At 46.7% G+C, this 18,976-nt stretch overlaps 1 protein-coding gene across 3 annotated transcripts in view; it reads right to left on the bottom strand.

The window, feature by feature from the left end:
- Nucleotides 1-315: 315 nt before the first annotated feature.
- Nucleotides 316-18,976, bottom strand: part of MGLL (monoglyceride lipase) — a 62,421-nt gene continuing 43,760 nt past the window's right edge. For all 3 annotated transcript variants that reach the window (XM_036391124.2, XM_036391122.2, XM_036391123.2), the window contains exons 4-8: nucleotides 17,011-17,147; nucleotides 15,407-15,517; nucleotides 11,362-11,451; nucleotides 5,412-5,627; nucleotides 316-4,068 (exon numbers count right to left, since the gene is read on the bottom strand). In XM_036391124.2, the coding sequence (XP_036247017.1) occupies nucleotides 3,943-4,068; nucleotides 5,412-5,627; nucleotides 11,362-11,451; nucleotides 15,407-15,517; nucleotides 17,011-17,147 (680 nt within the window). In that variant the 3' untranslated portion in view covers nucleotides 316-3,942. The remainder of the gene's footprint in view (nucleotides 4,069-5,411; nucleotides 5,628-11,361; nucleotides 11,452-15,406; nucleotides 15,518-17,010; nucleotides 17,148-18,976) is intronic.

Below are 18,976 nucleotides of genomic sequence, written 5' to 3'. Positions count from 1 at the left end.
AGCATCTGGGCACTGCCTGGGAGCTGAGAGCATCAAAGCCACTCCCCAGCCTGATCTGCAGCCACAGCTGGGGTCAAAATGTAGGATTTAATCAGCAGTTACTCCTGGCCACAGTGCAGATGCTTCCTGTTGGAATTGGGTTTAGTTCAGGACCAAGATCACATTTTAATGGGCTTCTAAAAGCATGGGAATCAGGTGCTGAAGCAGGCTGAGTTTGCCTGATACTGCTTATCCTCCAGCAGCTCCACACTGTTTAATCTGGGGTGTGGGAAGCACTTTGGAGTGGTCACCAATGACACCCTCAGACACACTCTGTTCAGAAAACATAATTTTATTATTAGTTGCAATATACATTGTATTCCTTTAAGAATCCTAAACTTGTATATGGTTTTTCCACTGAAAATACATGTGTATGTATATATGTTTTATATATGTGTATATATATATATATATATAACGTATTTTATTGAACTGGAACACAACAGAACAAGAGAGACAACCTCAGGAATTACTTGTAAAAGGAAACGTGATCCCAAGGGGTTTGTGCTGGCAGTGTACTAAGGTGAGTGGTATAAAAAGGACAGGCTAAATAGAAAACAGGATGGGTTAGGCAGTGGGAAATGGCCTCTCAGTGCTACAGGTGGTGAGATATACAGTAGTTACACGTTGCTATTGCTCAGTCACGGGTGCCACCTGTTCTCCAAGGCAGACCAGACTCTGGTGCAGCTCTGCACAGCAACATTCGTAAGGCTGGCTGTGCTCCCTGCAAGTGGTACCTGCCAGCTGGAAATAGAGTGTAATTACATTTCCCTCAGCAGCTGCTCTGCTCATTGCTAATCTGGTCAGCCAAGGAAGAATTCCTCCAGGGCTTGGTGAAACCTAACTAGGTCAGTATAAAGGAGCTTACAGGCAGGGAAAGGGATCAGCAGCAGCAGAGAGAGCTGAAGCTTGCAGATCGCTGTCTCACCTGGCCCAGGCTGGGGCCTTTGTTCCTGGCTCCTTCCCTCTGCACTCATTTCCCCACCTGCCAAGGAGCTGTGGCCTCTCTGCTCAGCAGCCAGCCCAGGGGTCTGTGGGGTCAGCACAGGCAGTGTCCAGCTTCTTTTGGATAGGTTTCCCTGTGTTAATTGCCTCAGAAGGTAACTCTTCAGAAAACTGGCTGAGGGTGGCAATACCTGCTGCTGTACCATGGCTTTGGGGTCATTTGGCTTTTTTTTTTTTTTTTTTTTTTTGTTGCTGTTCTTTGTAGGTTTTGTTTGTAAACCTTTTTTTCAAACAGCCTCCCCAGGCCGTGTGCCACTGCTGAGTTTAGCTATAGACTGAAAGACAAGTCTTCCCCAGATCAATGTAATTGGTTTCCCTTTATTTCTGCTCAGCTGCAGATGTTTCTTGGGTGAAAGGACACATTTTAGCAAAGGCACTGACGACTGACGTTCCTCTGCCTGAAGCCAGGTTGGAGGGAGCGGGCGGGCTCTGACCTTTCTGCCGAAGGGTCACTTCCCTCTCCCCTCCTGCAAAGTGCTTGTCACTTTGGAAGGGATGTAAAAATTGTGGGCATTCATTTACTCCTCCTGACTTCCTCAAGAAAAGTGCTTTCAAAAATCCTATCCTCAAATCATCATCTTGCTACTACCCCCGCAACGTCTGTCACCTCTGGATCACACCCACTTGTTTCCCCTTCCAGCTGAAGAAGCAGGTGAGATTTATCACTGCTGGAGTGTTTCTCTTCTTGCTGTCTTTCTCTAGCAGCATCTGGCCAGGAGGGAGCTTGCTCAGGCAACAGAAGTTGCCTCAAGACAGGCTGCTGGAAGATGGAAAGCAGGTGACCTGCCCATTGCTCTTTCCCAGAGTAAGTGTCACCAGAGGTTTCGCAGGGGCTGCTGAGAACAGCCGATTGCACTGGAATAATATTTCAATTAAAAGCTAACCTTTCTGGGAGAACTACAGCTCTTTCCTCTCTTTAGAGGCAAGAAAATACAAATGCCAAAGTGCCTGGATCAACCTGTATAAAAGAGCTTCCCTGACTTGGGCCCCTTAGGGCAACTACAAGGATACAACCTGCATCCACACATCTTTCATCCATCCGTGCTGCTGGGACCGAATGGGACTGAGCCCTGATTCTGACTGTTATTGCACAGAGGTCCCTTTCCTGAACCTTGCTAGAACTGCTTCCAAAGGGAGAAGAGGTGGGTGACCCCCTGACTGTCAAAGGAGGGATCCAGCCCAGGGGACAGCAGCTCAAGGCACAGTGGCTGGTGCTTCTTGCTGCTGCCAGGGAAGGCAGTAAGGGCTGGTTTGTCACTGGGGGAGATGTCCCACTCTCTCATAGTGCAACATTTGCATTCTCTTACAAAAGCAGAGGGAGAGGTGCAGGTTAAACCCCTTCCCTTTGGATAGTGCCAAGAAGTATATTCACGCTGAGGCCATCATGCTGGATAAATCGGCCTGCACAGCCACTCTGTCATCACTGTGCAGCTTTCACTGTGCCACTACAATGTCTCTGCTCTCATCCAGGGTCTAAACTCTCTCCTCTCACCCTGCTGCTAGCAGAGACTCAGGCAGCTCAAGAATTTGCCTTACCTGTCCACAGGCTCCTCCACAGCAGCTCGTTCAGCAGGGTTTGTGGATGCCCAGTACACAAGGTACAGGTAGGATGGATGGATGATCACACTCCACACTCTGCCTTCAGTCCCCACATGTCCTGAAGGGCTGAGCTCAGCCCCTCAGTGATCCCCCCCAGTGCTGACTGGGAGGAGACTGGGATGGCCTTGGACAGGATCTCTGCTCTTGCTGTGGGGCTCCTGCTAAACCAGTGGACCATGAGGACACCCACTGCTACTCCCCAGCCACCAGATGCTCTGCACTTCTCTCTAGCATTATTTTCAGGACATTTTCCAACTGATGAAGGAAAACAACAGATTATGACTGTAAAGTTATGGTGAAAGGACCGGATCCTGGTAGGACAACATTGTTCCTTGCCAAGAGAAGGAATGATTAACTCCTTCTTTACTGTCTTCCCATTTCTTTCCCAGCTTCCAGCCACCTCTATATCATATATTATATTACTATATTCTCTTATAACTTTGACTTTGCTTTTTCATTTTCAGTAGCACAAGTGATTAATTCCAAAAGGAAAAAAGAAAGGAGAGTTAAAAAAAAAAAAGGAAGGAAAAAAACCCTGACCCTAGGGATATTTACAGAATAGTTAATCTTGCAGAGGAGATGGGGTTTGACATGGGGAAAAGCAGGGGAATTGAATGTGCTAAGTGGGTTTGATTCCACATTCCTGCTCTTCCCTCTGGGATCCTGCCTGGATGATGAAAATCAAAGCACTGTTCAACATGCTTTCCCCAAGTGCAAACTCGCAGAGGATGTGCAGGGTGGTGGGGGAGGCATCTCTATCCCCTGGCCTGGTCTGCTTAAAAAGGTAGTATCCAAAAGGGTCTGATACTGAAAATCAGCCTTTCACCTTCAGGGAGCTGTCAGCTCCATCTTTAGCCTCTCCTCATCACCCAGCACCTTTGTTAGTGCTCTCCTCTCAAGGACCAGGGTTTTTAAGGTGCTGGATGGTGGGGACAAGGGACACACCTGGCATCAAAACCATGAAGTGGAAGATACTGATTTCTTTTACATACCAATAATTATTGCAGTATAAACACACCCCAGTCACCACAGCAAAAGCAGAGAAGGGGAAGCTGTGGAGAAAGTTTGGTGGGTGAGGGGCATCCCACAGCTATCAACTCTTCTCCAGATTAGGGCAGTGGCCATTTACATCAGCAAATAATGCCCCACCCTGTGCCTCTCCCCCCACCCTCCCTTAAGCTGTGTGTGATAAAATATTCCAAGAATCCCTCCATGTTGGATCTTTTCCCAAGAGATTTCTAGTAAGAAAAACATCTATTCCTAGAAAACCCCAGTAAGAGCTGCACAATGCAATTGCTCTTAAGTATGGCTGGTTTCCCCAGCTGCTGAGACCTTCTGGCCAATCCATGTCAGTATTTCTGTGAAGACAGAGGTAGAGACCTCAGGCAGCTCTTTGTGGAGGGCATGATAGGCTTCCTCATACACCTGCAACCAGGGAGAAGTAGAGATTAGCACAGAAAAAATAAATCTGCATGAACAAAACAGCCTTCAGTCCCCTCTCATCAACACCCACAGGTTCAACACCTCCTGCCCACAACTTGTCAGGTTTTTTCCAAGATGTAGCAGGTTATGAAATCAAGGAGATTCCACTGGTGGTGGTGGCCCTCAACAAGCAGGAAGGTGTTGACATTGCTGCCTGCCTGACATCTGTGGGTACCAGAGCACCCTGCTGCCCTTTAGGAACATAATGCATGTCCCAGCCCCATTCCACTAAGGAGAAGGAAATACTTATCATGCCCTTGGAATGTAAAGGACAATGGGGGATGTTCCCATCATGCCTTGTGCAATTTTACTCCTTTTATGCTCAGATTATCCAGTTATTTTTCCAATGACAAAAGCTTTCCCTTGGTCTCCCTCCCTTTTCTTTCAGGTTTATTCATGTGCTAACAATTGGTTAATCAGCTGTGGTTCTCTTGAAATGAGCAGATGTGAAGTGGCTTTTGTTGTCCAGCATTTTGGAAAGACCTTCCTGCACCTTTACATGCTGGGACACGAGGTAAGGCTGGTGCTCACACAGTTGGCATTGTTCCAAAGAGCTTTTTGGGTCAACACTTTACCTGCTCGTGAGACTTGCTCTACTTCTACATGAAGAGGGAAGGCTAGGGCCAGGTTTATAGATAGTTAGGTGGTTGGGGTGAATGTGTAGGGTAGCAGCCCTAGAAGGTTAATGAGTAGGAGGAAGATTATGAGGGATGTTAAAACATTTGTGTCCTTTTTTGTCTAGGGGCATCATTAGTTGTTTTGTAACTAGATTAATAAATCATAGTTGGAGGATTAAGAGTCAGTTAGTGATTGATTCATCGATTGTCTAGGGATGGTAGTAGGAGAGCTGGGAATGTTATTGAGATGAAGATTAGTGGGATTCCTAGGAGGGATGGGCTTGAAAATTGGTCAAAGAAGCTTAAGTTCATGGTCAGGTTCAGGGGGTAGTGCTTGGAGTGACGAGTGCCTTGCTAGAGGGGGGATTTATTGATACGAATGACAGAAGCTTGGGTTGGATGATTAAATGCTTCATGTCCAAGACACCCTTTAGGCATGCAGCCACCATCCCCTGCCCCCAGCCTGGCTGTAGCTGGTGAAAGGCCACCACAGTGAGCCCAGGGAGGGCTGAGCTTGGGCTAGTTACAGGGGCTGTCACCTGCCCAGCCTCCCCCATCCACCAGCTCTGTTTGCCTCCATCTCTCTGGAGGCCAGCAAGCTCCCACCCCTCACAGCCACTCATGCTCACTGACAGCATAATCTCCTAGAAATCAAGGAAGCAGGATGACCTTGAGTGTTTTGTCCTGGCTCTGCACGGTGTCCATGAGCAGGTAGGAGCCCCTGATGTCGCAGAGCTTGTCAGAGGAGCCGTGTAGCACCAGGATGGGCAGGGTCAGCTTGGGCAGCGCTCGCTCGATTCTGGCTATGGCGTTCATCAGCTGGATGACAAAGGACACCTTCATGCCACCGTGGTACACCAAGGGATCAGATGTGTAAGACTCCATCTGGCAGGGAGAAAGAGGTGGTTTAAGATTAGCAATAATTCGTGCATAAGAGAAAAAGCAGGTCAGGCTGGCAGTGAAGAGTCTCCCCTTGGCTTGCACAGTCATTCCCTACTCTCTGAGGACATCTGGCCATCAGAGTCAAGGTCAAGGTACTGTGGTTTACCAGCATCACTCACAGAACCTGACATGCTCTTTGCTGCATGTTTCTCTCTTACATCACTAGAAAATATTCAAGCCAGAGCTCTTTGACGGGAGCTCCTGCAGGGAAACAACCAGTGTTGTTTCCAAGACCATTCCCACAGGGGCTCCTGCCTGCATTTTTCTCCTCTGCTGTGCCCTTCTGTCATTCCAATGTGATATCTCTTCTACAGAGGGTTCTTCAAACTGTGTTATTTGAAAGGCTGATGTTCTCAGGCCAATATTCTCTCTGCTGAAGGCTCAGATGTTCTCTTTCCCTGTCTGGGGGTGGTGACCATGACCTACACCTCCAGATAATTGACAGAGGTGACTGCAAAGCCAAGGGCTCATCTCTGGCTGCAAAGCGTGACAGACAAGGCAGCAAATGATGGTATTAGGTGGTAGGCAAAAAAAAAAAGTAGTCAACAACTTGCTTAGCCAGATTGTGAGGGGATAAAAATGCTCAAGAGCTGGTACAGAAAGTTGCTAGGAAGGAGTAGTTACTGCAGCAGGCAAATCTACAGTAAATATTTGTATACTGTATGTGGAGACGGCCCACACAGACCCCACTATGGCAATATTTGCCAGAATGCTTTGATTATGGGCTGGTCTCTGGCACAGCCTCCACTTTCTCCCAACCCTGGCAGATGTTTATAGAAATGATGGTTATTTATATGTTAGCTGAAAACAGTCTCCTCCTCTCCTCACAGGCACTGGGGTCTGTTCAAATTCTACCTTGAAGGCATTAACTTGAGGTGCTTTTGCTCCTGCCTGTGCCTGCCCTGAGGGGACCATGGGTGGGAGGTGACCCAACAGGCCACCCAAGGACATGTAGACCTGTGCAGGTGTAGCACAGGCAGGCACTGCAGGACAGAAAGGTTTTGGAGTGGATTCTGTCTTCAATTCCCTGTGAGATGAGATGAGATTCCCAGGGTGGCAGAGCATGGTGGGGTTTTCCCACCTGGATGCATTCACTTGCCAAGAGGGTTTGAAGGCAGTTTCTCCTGTTATCATCTCAGATGTGCTGCAGAACAAAACACTGGAAAAGGAGGTGGCAGTGGCACCTTGGTGCTCCCAAGTCTTTCGCCATCACTTTCTTACTTTCAGTCCCCACAATCTCCCACTGCTTGAATTCGTGGCTCCTATCCCTACATGCAGCAAGAGAAAGATGTGGGGGGAAATTTGGGACTGTTAGTGGCTGATACCACTCAGACCCAGCCCACAGTACTGAGGATGGTCCAGGGAGGCTGTACAGCCACTCCACTTTGTGTTGGACTGAAAAAATTCAAGTTATCATAGAACCCACTTAGGGATCCTTGGAAGTGGTGGATGTTTCTAGGATTTGATTAAGGCTATTGTTGTATTTTGGTCTCTGTGCAAGATTATGTCTCCTCTGAAGTGAGGGGTAAGTTTTGGCAGGGAGACAAAGATAATCATCACAGCTCATCATATTAGGATATTACACATGGTATCTCCCTTTCAAAGAAGTATGTGCTTGCTGAAGGTCTGGAAAACTGCAGGCAACTGCAAAGATGAGACTGTGGTTAAGACATTGGGACATGGTAAACATCCTCTGCTCCTGCTAATGGCCCTGGAAAGCAGAGACTGAACAGCCCACAGTCCTTTTGACTCTGCATGGACCATCCCAGTGCCCAACCAGCTTGTTGGTGCAGAAATCTCCATCTGCACCTTTCATCCCCTGCACTGTTCAGCTGTACCTTCCCTGCCATCCAAAAAGTCTTTCAAACAGGGCAAGAAGCTGCCTGTGTTTAGAGAAAAATATTCCCTTGTGAATGGGCTCGTGGAAGAAGTTCAGCTTTGACTTTCAGAACACCAAGGGCCTGCTGGGGTGCAGCTCACTCTCCTGTGGGCAGCTGGGTCCACCCTGGTATGCTCAGCCAAACATGGGGACTTTGACCAGCTTTTGAGCAAAACCACTCTGTTGCATGTACTTAGAAACTGGCTTCAGCCTAATCTGGACCTATGTCACAGTGCTGTGCTAAAGCAACAGAGTTTTGAAATGGTTTTATTATTTTTTAGTTTGTTGGGTTTGTTTGGTTGTTAGGTTTTTTTTTAATTGAATGTAATAAATAAGAGATTTTGCAGCAGGGATTCAGGAGGGGTGGGTGGATGGATTGACAGAAGGCCCCTTCCCATGGAATAAAACAGTGTGATGAATTCATGTGAGCTGGCCTTGTCCCCAGCCCCATAAGTGCTACGAGAATGACCTGAAGGGTTTCTTTCTTTCTCCCCATTCTGAAAGAATGGGGATTTTTTAGCTACTGAGCAGCCAACAAATATTTTTGTGTAGTGAATGGCAGGAGCAAAAAAAGACCAAATCCAGTCCCAACCCAACAGGAGTGCAGGGGCAGTATCCTGTTTGTAGTCAGTGGACAGGAATCCTTGTCAGAGTTAATGCTCAGTGCATGGGGTGAGTGCCAAGCAGCAGCTCTCTGGGGAAGGAGGAAAGAAGGGAATGGGCTTTATGTTCTGCAGGTTACAATCTGCAGTCCCTGCAAGCCCAAAACTGTTGTTGCTGCACCAAGCTCTGAGATAGGGGGCAAGAACAGAAGGTGATCCCAGGAGAGCCTGTGACTGCTTCCAGACACTGCCAGGCAAAGGCTCTCCAGGGTCTCTCACAACAGCTGTGTTTATCCTTATGTAATTCCAATACAGAAACAACCATCAGGTTGCTGCATGGCATTGACCTGGTTAGAGGTCTGCATGTCCTCTGGCAGCCCCATCCTATGTGGACTTGGCAGGAGCAAGGCTTGAATCAGGGGGACCATTCCACTGAGTCAACAGCAGCTAACAAAGATTACTGGGGTCAAGAGGCTCCTGTCACAGTGATGTCATTCCTCTTTGGAATAACAGGACTGGCTTTTAAGGTTGCTTCTTGCTCTCTTTTTTCTCTCTTGTGTTTGGTACAGCAAACATCAAACAAACATCTCTGTATCATTCCATATTTCAGTCCCCATAGCCTGAAGACAGCTTTCTGGGAACACAAACTCATTAGGAAATTCTTGGATGTTGTCCCAAAAATATTTCTAGTGAATAGAAAGCTGGTCTGGCAGGCGAGTATGTGTAAGATATAAATAATGGATGTTTCCAGCACATTGTGTGCTTTAAATCTGAGTGTCTTGTATCCAAAAGGAGGGTGGAGTCTGCTTAGAGGCAGGCAGAGGACCAAAATGCTGTCTTGTCTTCAGTAAGTGCCTGGACCCTCAAATCCTGGTGTCTGAAGGGGGTCAGGAAAGTGCTTTTACATCACTACCCCCAGCTGCTATGTCAGCTGTGTGCTCACGTGTAGGTGAGAAGGCAGCAGAGCACACAGGGTGTCTCCTTTGGAAAACATCTCCATTATGGGCAGGCTCTAATGAAGCAGAGCTACACCTTTATCCACTGCAAAAGGCTCTCCCTTGCTCCATGGAAAGAGCAGAGCAAAACAACATTCCAAGGAAGCTTTAGAGACTTCAAGCATCACAGAACAGACAAAGCAGCAGCAAATACACGGTTAGAAAGACAACACAATAGCAATTGTTATAAACTGTGTCCAGTGGTTGCTGTGGTGACTCCTACCATCATCACAACACAGAAGTGCTCAGTCAACACTGTGTGCCAATTTCAGGAGCTCTCTGACACTTCCCTAAATGTATTATTATTATTCAGGATGTCCCTACATCATCATTTTTCTCCCACGAAGCTATTGAGTGCAGCAGTTGCATCTTCCAGCAGAGGATCCAGCTCTTGGAGGTGAATTTAAAACATCTTTAAATGTTTTAAGTTTAAAACATCCTTCAAATGCAGCTGCAGCAGAGTTCAGGTGTCACAGAACAAATCAGAGCAGAAGCAGGTAAAGACCCACATGTCACAGACATGCTCACTCTTCAGGTAGGGAATAAGGCTCTCCAATTCCTTTCCCCTCAAAAGCACTGATTGCTTTTATCCTTTAAATACAAATGTAGATCTGAAAACTTTCCTCTGTGTCATTTCAGTGAATTGATTGTCTAATTTAAACCTTTTCTCTGAATTATATGCAACGAGTTATGGCAGCTGAATGCATTTAAGAACAGGTTTTTACAGCTAGATTGGAGTTTAGCCTTCTTCCCAGGCATGTATTGTGTGCAGCCTCATCTGGTACTTGGGAGCATATGTCACATGGTGCATCAGCGGATGCACATGATCTCACTCCACACTAGTCCTGTCTTCTTTTCCTCAGCTCCTTGGATCTTTCCACCTCCAACACAGTGAAATCTTATGCTCTATTCAAGGATAAGTGAACTGAAAGTCATTGGAACAAAACCCCCTCTGGCAGTGCCAAGAAACAACCCTGAGCCTTGAGGCTATTCTGGGAAACTCTTTGCTTTCCAGTTTTCTGAATAGGCGAGCCAAAGATGTGGGATCTGCTGAGGCCAAATGCACTGCACTCACACAGGTGCTGGCACTGTCTTTGCCCCTGATCCTTTCAGCTTCAATTCTAATGCTGGTCAAGCTGCCTCCCCAGAGAAAGGCAATTTATTAATTCCTAGTTAAAGTATGAACTATTGCATGAACAGCAGGGAAAATTACAGCATCTGTCAGTGAGATGTGAGCATGGGAGCACAGGAACAAGTGACCACTTTGCACCAGCAAAGCTCTTGAGACACCCTTGAGTGCCCTTTTCTATAATTCAAGGAAAAATGGTGCTTTCTGAAATGCACCAAGTTCTGGGTTTGTGATTATCTCCTTTTACTCCTCCCACAGTGGTGAGAAGGAAAAACCCTCATTTGGTGGTGTTGCAGCAGTTGCAGCTACACCGTTTGTGCAGTGATGGCATGGACAGGCTGACACAGTTATCACCAGCAGTGGGTGGGAGTGAGACAGTCCCAGGCTAAGGTGGCACTATAAAAACTCAACCCCAGGACAGTTCCATGCACATTCACAGTGGTGAGGCTGGAGCTGTGTTGTTACAACAGCTGCTTCAATTGCAGCTCCTTCAAGTATTATTCTTGGGTGCAGCATGGATATATCATTTGTTTGGAAAGGCTGTAGCAGAGTCAGTGTGATCCACGAGACCTTGGAACAAACTCTTTGGTTCAAGCATGTTCTTGTCCTCTGCTTGAATGCATCTGGCACGATGTGATCCTGGAGTGGATGCAGGAAAACCAATCCCCAGGACTGCAGGGTTTTGCATGATTTCACTGCAAAGAGCAGGGGTGGAAAAGTTGACTTGAGCAATGTGTTTGCTACCTGAGCTGGGTTTTACTGCTGTAATGAGTGGTGGTGGTGCAGCAGAGACATGGCTCCCACGTGCTTCCCCCCTGCACCTGTAGCTCTCTGTCATGTCTGGTACCCAGAGCAGCTGTGGGTGCAAGGCAGGGGGAGCAGCTGGTTTCCCACAGCCTTCTGTGAGCAGTCAGTTCCACTGGCTTCAGAGATATGTCACCGTTCTACACCAGCACAGATTTTGCCCTCCTGATTTAGCAAAACACTTGTGGGTTTTTCTGAAAGAAAAATGGCAGGACCAGACAAGATATATCAACTATGCAGTGAGTTAAAATGGCATTAAGGTTCTCACCTCTTTCTTGTTCCGGGAAATTGCACTTGGATCTATGGACCCCAGTGATAGGTTTGGGAGCACAAAGTTGAGAACTTTTGCTGCAAAAACCTGTGGGAGAGGAAAGGAAGCAGTCAAAGGGCCAGTTAGAGGAAGAGAGGGAACATAGAGGTCCAAATCCTGAGCTGATGGAAATCAGCACAGGAGTTAAACAGTTGAAAATTGTCAACTAACTCTGGAGAAAGATCTGTCCTATATTTAAACCATTTCTCTTAACAAGGAAAGTGTTTAAACTGCTCCTGGGAGCAGGGAGTGGGTGTGCTAGACTGAAATGCCGTCAGCTGTCCGTCCGCACGCAGCAGCACAACTTCATTGTACTGGGGCTTTTCCTCATTCTTCAGTTAATTTCTGAAAGGCCTCAGTTAAGTACTTTGACAGGAAAAGGTCATTTCCAGCTCTTAGCGGGCTGGGTTTTGGTGTTTTATTGCCCTTTCCTTGCTGCCACAGCTCTGATCTCAGGCTGCAGTGCGTAAGTGATGCTGGGTGCCATTTGCAGCAGTTGCCTAGGCTGCACTCGTTTTGATAAGCATATTCTCCAGGGAACCTGCAAATAAACAACAGCCAAGTGTGCATGCATTGGCTAAGGGAATCCATTGCTCACACGTCTCCTGGGAACCACACACAAAAGCACTGAGCAGCCTAGGCTGGAAACTGCTGCTAGAAGAAAGGGTAACATCTTTTATTTCAATAGCACTACAAGCACATTGATACCAGAGTTCTGCTCTGATCTTTGATAACTGCCTTTAATTAAGTGATCACTGCTTAAGTGAGAAAATACACAGTGAGTGTTCATTGGTCTGGTTTGTGGAGCTGTGGTGTTCACAGCTAACACTTGGAGGTAGACTGTCCCCTATGCCCTCTGTTTCTGCAGATACCTAAAAATTTCTGAAGCACTCCCTGGCACTTCAGATCACAGATGACACATGACAGATTAATTATGCTATTAGAGGAATAACACAAGGTTGAAGTCAAAGTCATTGAGGAGTGAAAAGCAGTAAAGACTCACAGCAGGTTTGGGAACACGTGTGTACCTTGGGGTAGACATGAGCAGGAGCCAGTGTCAGTGTCTGCCACTACACTGAGCCCCTCACTGGCTATGACATTGTGCCAGCAAAGTTAATTTTTACTACACAGCAATGCAGGTATGAGTTTATGATGATCCAAGGAGGAATGGGGTTTTCCTCATTTCATGTTAACCCGAGGCAGTGGTGATTTAAGCTATGCACCTTCATGTATCCTAGGCAAGATTGTGGACTCTGAACCTGATGATTATCATCTCTGCTAAACTGAACAGAATAAAGGAATCAAACGACAACAACAACAACAATAAAAATTAATATAGTACTTTCTTCCAGTTTGATTACACCTCTTTGCAGTGTTACTGAGTGCAGATTCAGGCTGAAAGACAGTGAGCAACATGATTCCCAGTCAGGTTAGAAAGCAATAGATGAGCAAGAGGTGAAAACACAAAAGATAAAGAGAGAATATTGTGTAGTGAGTCCTTAAACAATAGGCTGAGGGTCAGTACAGGATTAAATACCAGGGGATATTTCCTAAGGGGATGTCCTGCCCACCTGATTTCAAAGCATTCAATAGCAGAAATGTAGAGGGAGATGCTCTTTCACCCCTGCTCTGCCCTTTGCCAGCATATTTGACTCCTGTCTCTGCAGCCTTTGAAACTGCAAAGACTCAGAGCTGAATTTTGTCCAGGTCAGTTGAGAAGAAAAGGGGGAAGGCAGCAAGATCCCTCTCACAAAACTGGATTTGCAACTGGATGCTTCCATCAGGACACAGGATTTATAGGGCACTGATGAAATAGTTTCTGCAAAGAGCAGCATTTGATCTTCCTGCACAGAGCCTGCAATGAGCAGTGCCTCTGCTGCTGCCAGGGCTGGCTCAGCAGTCAGGGAAGGTATTTCTGAGAGGGCCTGAAGGACCCAGTGTGTCATCTGGCTCGCTGTTATTATTGTCTTGAGCCCTCATTTGTTCAGGCCAAGGTAAATTCTTGCTCAGCTGGAAACTTCCCCAGCAAAGGGATGAATGCAGTGGTCCTTGGGAAATGGCCCAGGGCTGAGAAGTCATACCAGTTCCAAGGGAAAACTAAGCCTTTGTTCCTCAGAAGCACAATCACCATGAAATGTTTTTTGACTCTCAGAGGAAAAAAAAACCACACAGCTTTATGGGAAAATGTGGCTTATGCAGGAATACTATGCTTGTTTTCAATCCTTCCTCTTGCAAATACCTTTTCAACTCCCGAAATGATTTCAACTGAGTGTGACAGAACAGAGCTATTTCAGGCATAATTAATTTTTTATCAGTGTTGAGATGCAATAGATTTGAAAGAGAAAGAAACTGACTGTGCTTTTGTAATACTGCATGTGAGAGACTTTCTAGGAAAGAGACCATATGAAAACCTCCAAAATATGTCAGTTAGAGAATAGGATTTCCTACCTAAGTAATGCATCATTGCATTTATTTCTTACACAGAAATAAAGCAACACCTGGTACAGATCTGCAACAAAGCAGACTACAGTAATGCTAGTTCCCACAGACCTGGTGAGTCCTTGTTTCAGAAAGGGTTTAGCATCCAGCAAAAGGTAAAGCTATAGCAATTGCTCTCTATTTCCCTTGATTAGAAAGAAAAGGCTAACAGCCTCTCTCATATTCAGACTGTTTATTATTTTTTCTTAATAGTTGTTCTTTTTTGCTTTCCCAGATAAGAAAAAGCAAGGCTACTGGTGCTCACAGGACACTTATGCCAGATGTAACCTCACATGAGGAATCAGTAACCAGCCTCCTAAAACCAGACTTTGGTACTCTGGCTCCTATTTAAATAAGTTCATTGGGCTGGATGACTTCAGGATTCACTTCTACTCTTAAAATTAGCTAGGACTATGGGAAAGCACTTAGAAGGAAAATATTGACTGGCATCCAGGTGGTGCAGATCTCAGCAGGGTTCTGCATCTTAAGGCTAGAGGTCTTAATGCATTTTTTTCAGTGGAAAAGAGGTAATTAGAAAGCACCCTTTGGTGCCTGTAATGATTTGTGAGGTCTGTAGATGGCTTTGGTTACAGCAGGAAGTGGGACAGGATTATACTGAAAGCTGAGGCAATCTGTCTCCTTCCTCACAGAAGAAAAAAAAAAGGAGAAATAGCTTAGAAGTAAATTAAAACAAGAAGCTAGCCCTAGGAGAAGTGTCTAAGGAGAGAGAATAAAGGAAGGAGTCCTGTGGGAATGAGAGGCTCTGTCCTTCGTGCTGGTTTAGCTGCTCCTTCCCTTTGCTTCCAGCTTCTTTTAGGATTGTTGTTTATTCTTTTTAGAATGCAAAAAGGAGGAGAGAACTGAGGCTCAGTTGCTCTGCAGAACTTCCCTGGGGAAGGGCAAACTGGGCAATGCAACTGTGGATCAGAAACAGCTCTGGAGGGCAGATGGAAATGGGAGGAGGACAAAGCCTAAATGCAAACCAAAAGAGATGCTCTGGACAAGAACCAGTCATGGTACCAGGCCAAATGGGATGCAGCTGGGGCACTGATGCTTTAGGTGGGAACCTCTTTTTAGGCTCATAAAGGATTTCTGGGACTGAGGAGCTCTAGTTCTGTTCAGAAATTGGTCATCCCCCAAATGCCAAAAATAACCCTGGCCTGACTTAGCCAGCAGCCTGTGTTGCAACTATACCAGACTCTGCATGAGTCAGGAAGAGAGCTGTAGGAGAGGAAGGGAAAGGACAGCATTGTGTGGGCTGCCACGGGGTGAGGTGAAGAAAGCACAGTCTGCTACCACCAGTACCCAACTCCTGCTTAAACAGGTTTTTCTGGACAGGTTCAGGATTCACTTCACCTTTGAAAAGTAGGTGGAACTGTGGGGGAGGCACTTAGAAGAAAAGTATTGACTGGCATTGGGGTGGCACAGATCCCAGCAGGGTTTTGCATTGCAAAGCCAGAGGTGTTAACACTTTTCCTTGTGCAGAAGAGCAAGGTGACCATGTGCAACACGGGTTTGCTCTTACCTTGATGGGAGTGGCGACTTCTGGGCTGGCTACCACCAAAGGAGAGATTAACAGCATGCCTGAAAACTCACTAGGTCGCTCACTAGCTGTCAGAATGGAGATGGCTCCTCCCTGCAATGCAAAATAACAGCCCACAGCTTAATACAGGTGCCAACATCTTGTTTGTATAGTAATCCTGTTACTGGAAGGGGTTTAGTCCAAGCAAGCAATTACCTCTGCCCCACTGAGAGTGCAGTGCAGTCAGCAAGGAAGGCTGGAGGAGTAGAAGCACTGGAAATGTCTGGTTTTTGTTGGGGGGAAGAGATCTGGTTTCTGTTCTCATGCTATAAACCCTCATGTCACACAACTCAACTCTCCATGCAACATCCATCAGCTCCCTGGGATGCCTTGTGTCCTCCTTACTTTAAAGGACTGAGAAGAAGAAAATATCTGAAGTGGTAGTTCAGGTGGGACTTGAAAAATAAGTTGAGGTTTATCAGCCTGACAAGCTGGTGCTGCGTGGGGAAGATGCCCTGAAGCTGGGCTTGCTCCGTGCTGTGCCACTGGTAACCTGGGCAACAGCAATGCTGCCACTGGCATGTGAAAATCTTCACTAATTAATGGGAATTAAATATTCTCCTCCCCAGTGTCCCCAGCCCCACAAGGGCCTGGCAGCAAACACCCAGCCCATGGTCTGGAGCTAAATGAGAGCCAGGCTGAGCCATCCCGCACGAGGACGGGCTGATGGCGAGGGGTGCTGATGGAAGGGACCCCGTGGGCTTGCTTGGGAAAGTTTGCAGAGGATTAGTTGCCAGGGGAAATATTTGGTGAACTTCCACACTTCTGGAGAACCAGGGGCTTGTTAAATGGAGTAGCAGCAAGAAGCATCTCAAAGGCTTCAGTGGGAAATTGCTCCTTGTTACACGGTGGCTTTGGAGCACGGGAGCCCTTCAGAGCATGCCATGCTTTCTTATGCCAGAACACTTATTTATCTGAGCATGGGCTGAATCCCAAAGTACTCATTCATTTTCCTCTCCTCTGGGAAGGCAGGGAGGGCAGATCAATGACATCAGTGGGAATACTGTTAGCTTGAATAAAGGGATTTGGCCCGTCCTGTCAGAATCAGGCTTCAGATCTGTTCACCAAATCAGTGCCTTTGTTTTTGCAGCCTTAATCCCTGGTACATTTTCCTGTTAGGTTGTTTAACAGAATAAGGCTACAGGGTATTTTTATGCTTCATCCCCATGCTGTTCACAAAGCCTTGGAGGGCTTAACCTCCTGGTTACTGGTTAAAATGAAAGGGGAAACCCGATGCTGCAGGGAGCTGGTGAGACTTACCACACAGCCACGGGAATGAATGGTCATGTTAAAAAGCAGGCTCCTCCTTGCAAATGGCTAATTAGGGCCATGGTGGGGGTAGAAAGTTAAGGACTGTCTTTACTCAAGGCAGATCTCAGGGCTGTAGCATGCTGGCAAACCAGTCAGTGAATGAAGTGGAAGGGAAGGTTCTTTGCAGTTTTGTTTTCCTGCTGTGGAATGAGTTATTTCCTGCCATCCCCATGAGTACCACCAGGCTGTGACACATGTCCTGGGTGCTGCTGGGAGGGGTAGAGCATGGTGCTTACCATGGAGTGCCCCAGGATGAGAACAGGCAGTTTGGGGTGCTCCTTCTTCATGAGATCAATGTGCTGCAAGCTGTCCCTGATGAAGACGTGGAAATCTGAGACAACCATCCGATCACCCTCGCTCTGCCCGTGGCCAACTGCAGGGGAGAAGCAGAGCACACAGAGCACACAGATAAGTCACTGGAAGCACTGGTTACAGTCAAGACAGGACCTGGCAGAAATAAACCTGTTGGGCTGTTTCTGTCCTGTCCTAACTTGACCTTCTCCTGCAGTCATCTCTCAACAGAAAAAGGGCTGCAGAAATGCAAAGGAACCTGCACAGAGCTGCCAAGTGCCATACTGTCCATGACCTGACTTTTTAAAGAAACATCATAGAATCATAGAATGTTAAGGGATTGCAAGAGGCCTCTAAATTTGTACTTCTATTCCCCCATGTTTCTCTCTGCTCTTCAAAACTAAGAGTACCAGTTTACTTCTGGCAACCTCCACCATCAGGGTGGAGGAGGGCTGTCTTGCCTTGCTGATGGGTCGCTGGATCCTGGGAAATGGGGATTTGCCTCAGGGATCACATGCTTTGGGTCTGGTGGCTCACTGTACAGCTGTAACTGCTGTGTAGCATCTTGGCCAGAAACAGAAAGATTCTGAAGACTAGATACAGTTGCTATAAACTTAATGGACCATGGATACTGCCTTTTCAGGGCCTGAATGTGCACAAACTTCACATTCCTGCTTTTTCTCATGATACCCTGCAGTGCTGAGTGGGCTGGAAAGCTCCTCTGTGTGAGGTAAGGGGTCAGGTGATGGAGGTTGCAACAGCCTGCAGTGGGCAAGTATCCAGGGGCAACCTCCTCCTAAACAAGTGTTAATGCCAACTGCACCACACCTGGACACGGCTTCCTCACTCTGTGTCTGGGAATTATCCTGCCTAATGGAAGGGAAGGAGAAGATTAAAATGGGAGATGGTGAGTTGCCATGGGAACAGTGGCATCCCTGGCAGAGGTGGAGCCAGCATCACCACCAACACAGCCCCAGGCGATTTTGAGCTTGCAAAAGCTTGAAATTAATACCACCTTGGGGAAGCAGTTTGCATGCTTACCTGACCACACATGCATGTTATTGCCTATCACAAATAGGATTTGAAACAGAAATCCTTTGCTTGTTTCTGTTCCATGCAGGTTGTTAAGGAAAATTGTGAAGGGGAAAATGCATCCCACCCATATAGGTCAGGGTATAGGGGGTTTTGAACATCTCCCTCCTGCTGGGTGTCTCCTTAGGCCTTCTCCAGTGGGCACTGAGGCCCATTTATAGACACAAAGGGACAATGGCTTGTTAAAGGAGGTGAAGCTGATAATTGTTGACATGCTGGATGGTTCCCTTTGCAGCGATCAGCAAAGAAAAGCACCACTGACACAGCCACAAAGGGAGTCAGTCACGTCTGCTGGCAGTGGAAATACTAGTGGGAATCAGTAGGTCTCAACTTTCTTGTAAGCCACCCAAAAAAATCACCTAACAAATTAGGCAGATCTTCCAATAAAAATCTGGACTAAATTCCCTCCATCTAGGAAAAACTGAACCTCAAACTTTTTTTTTTGTCAGGTGGTCTCCATGGCTGGGTCTTTTGGCAGTGAAGGCTGCAATCAGCCACCCTGGCTGCCATAAAAACCCATACATGTCATGCTGATCAATTATAAATAACATTTTACCAGTTCTGCTTTCCATGCACACACTCCAGTTCCTGCCAAAATATGGTGCAGCAAGCATCCTCCATGGATCAGTGACCAGAAACAAATCAAAGAGCAAATTAAAATACAAGTCATGATAATCTCCAGAAGTGAAACCATGTGTGTGGCTAGAGGAACTATTGACTTTAAACGGGTTTTTGTTACAGATGGAAAGTGAGCTTATTACAATTTTTGTACACATTCAGTCCACTCAGTTTATGGTTCTCAAATGTGTTATCTGCCTA

The sequence above is a fragment of the Molothrus ater genome, chromosome 11 (genome assembly GCF_012460135.2).
Source record: "Molothrus ater isolate BHLD 08-10-18 breed brown headed cowbird chromosome 11, BPBGC_Mater_1.1, whole genome shotgun sequence".
NCBI classification, from domain to species: Eukaryota; Metazoa; Chordata; class Aves; order Passeriformes; family Icteridae; genus Molothrus; species Molothrus ater.
The sequence above is the reverse complement of the archived record's forward strand: the minus strand, read 5'-3'. Positions and strand labels throughout refer to the sequence as shown.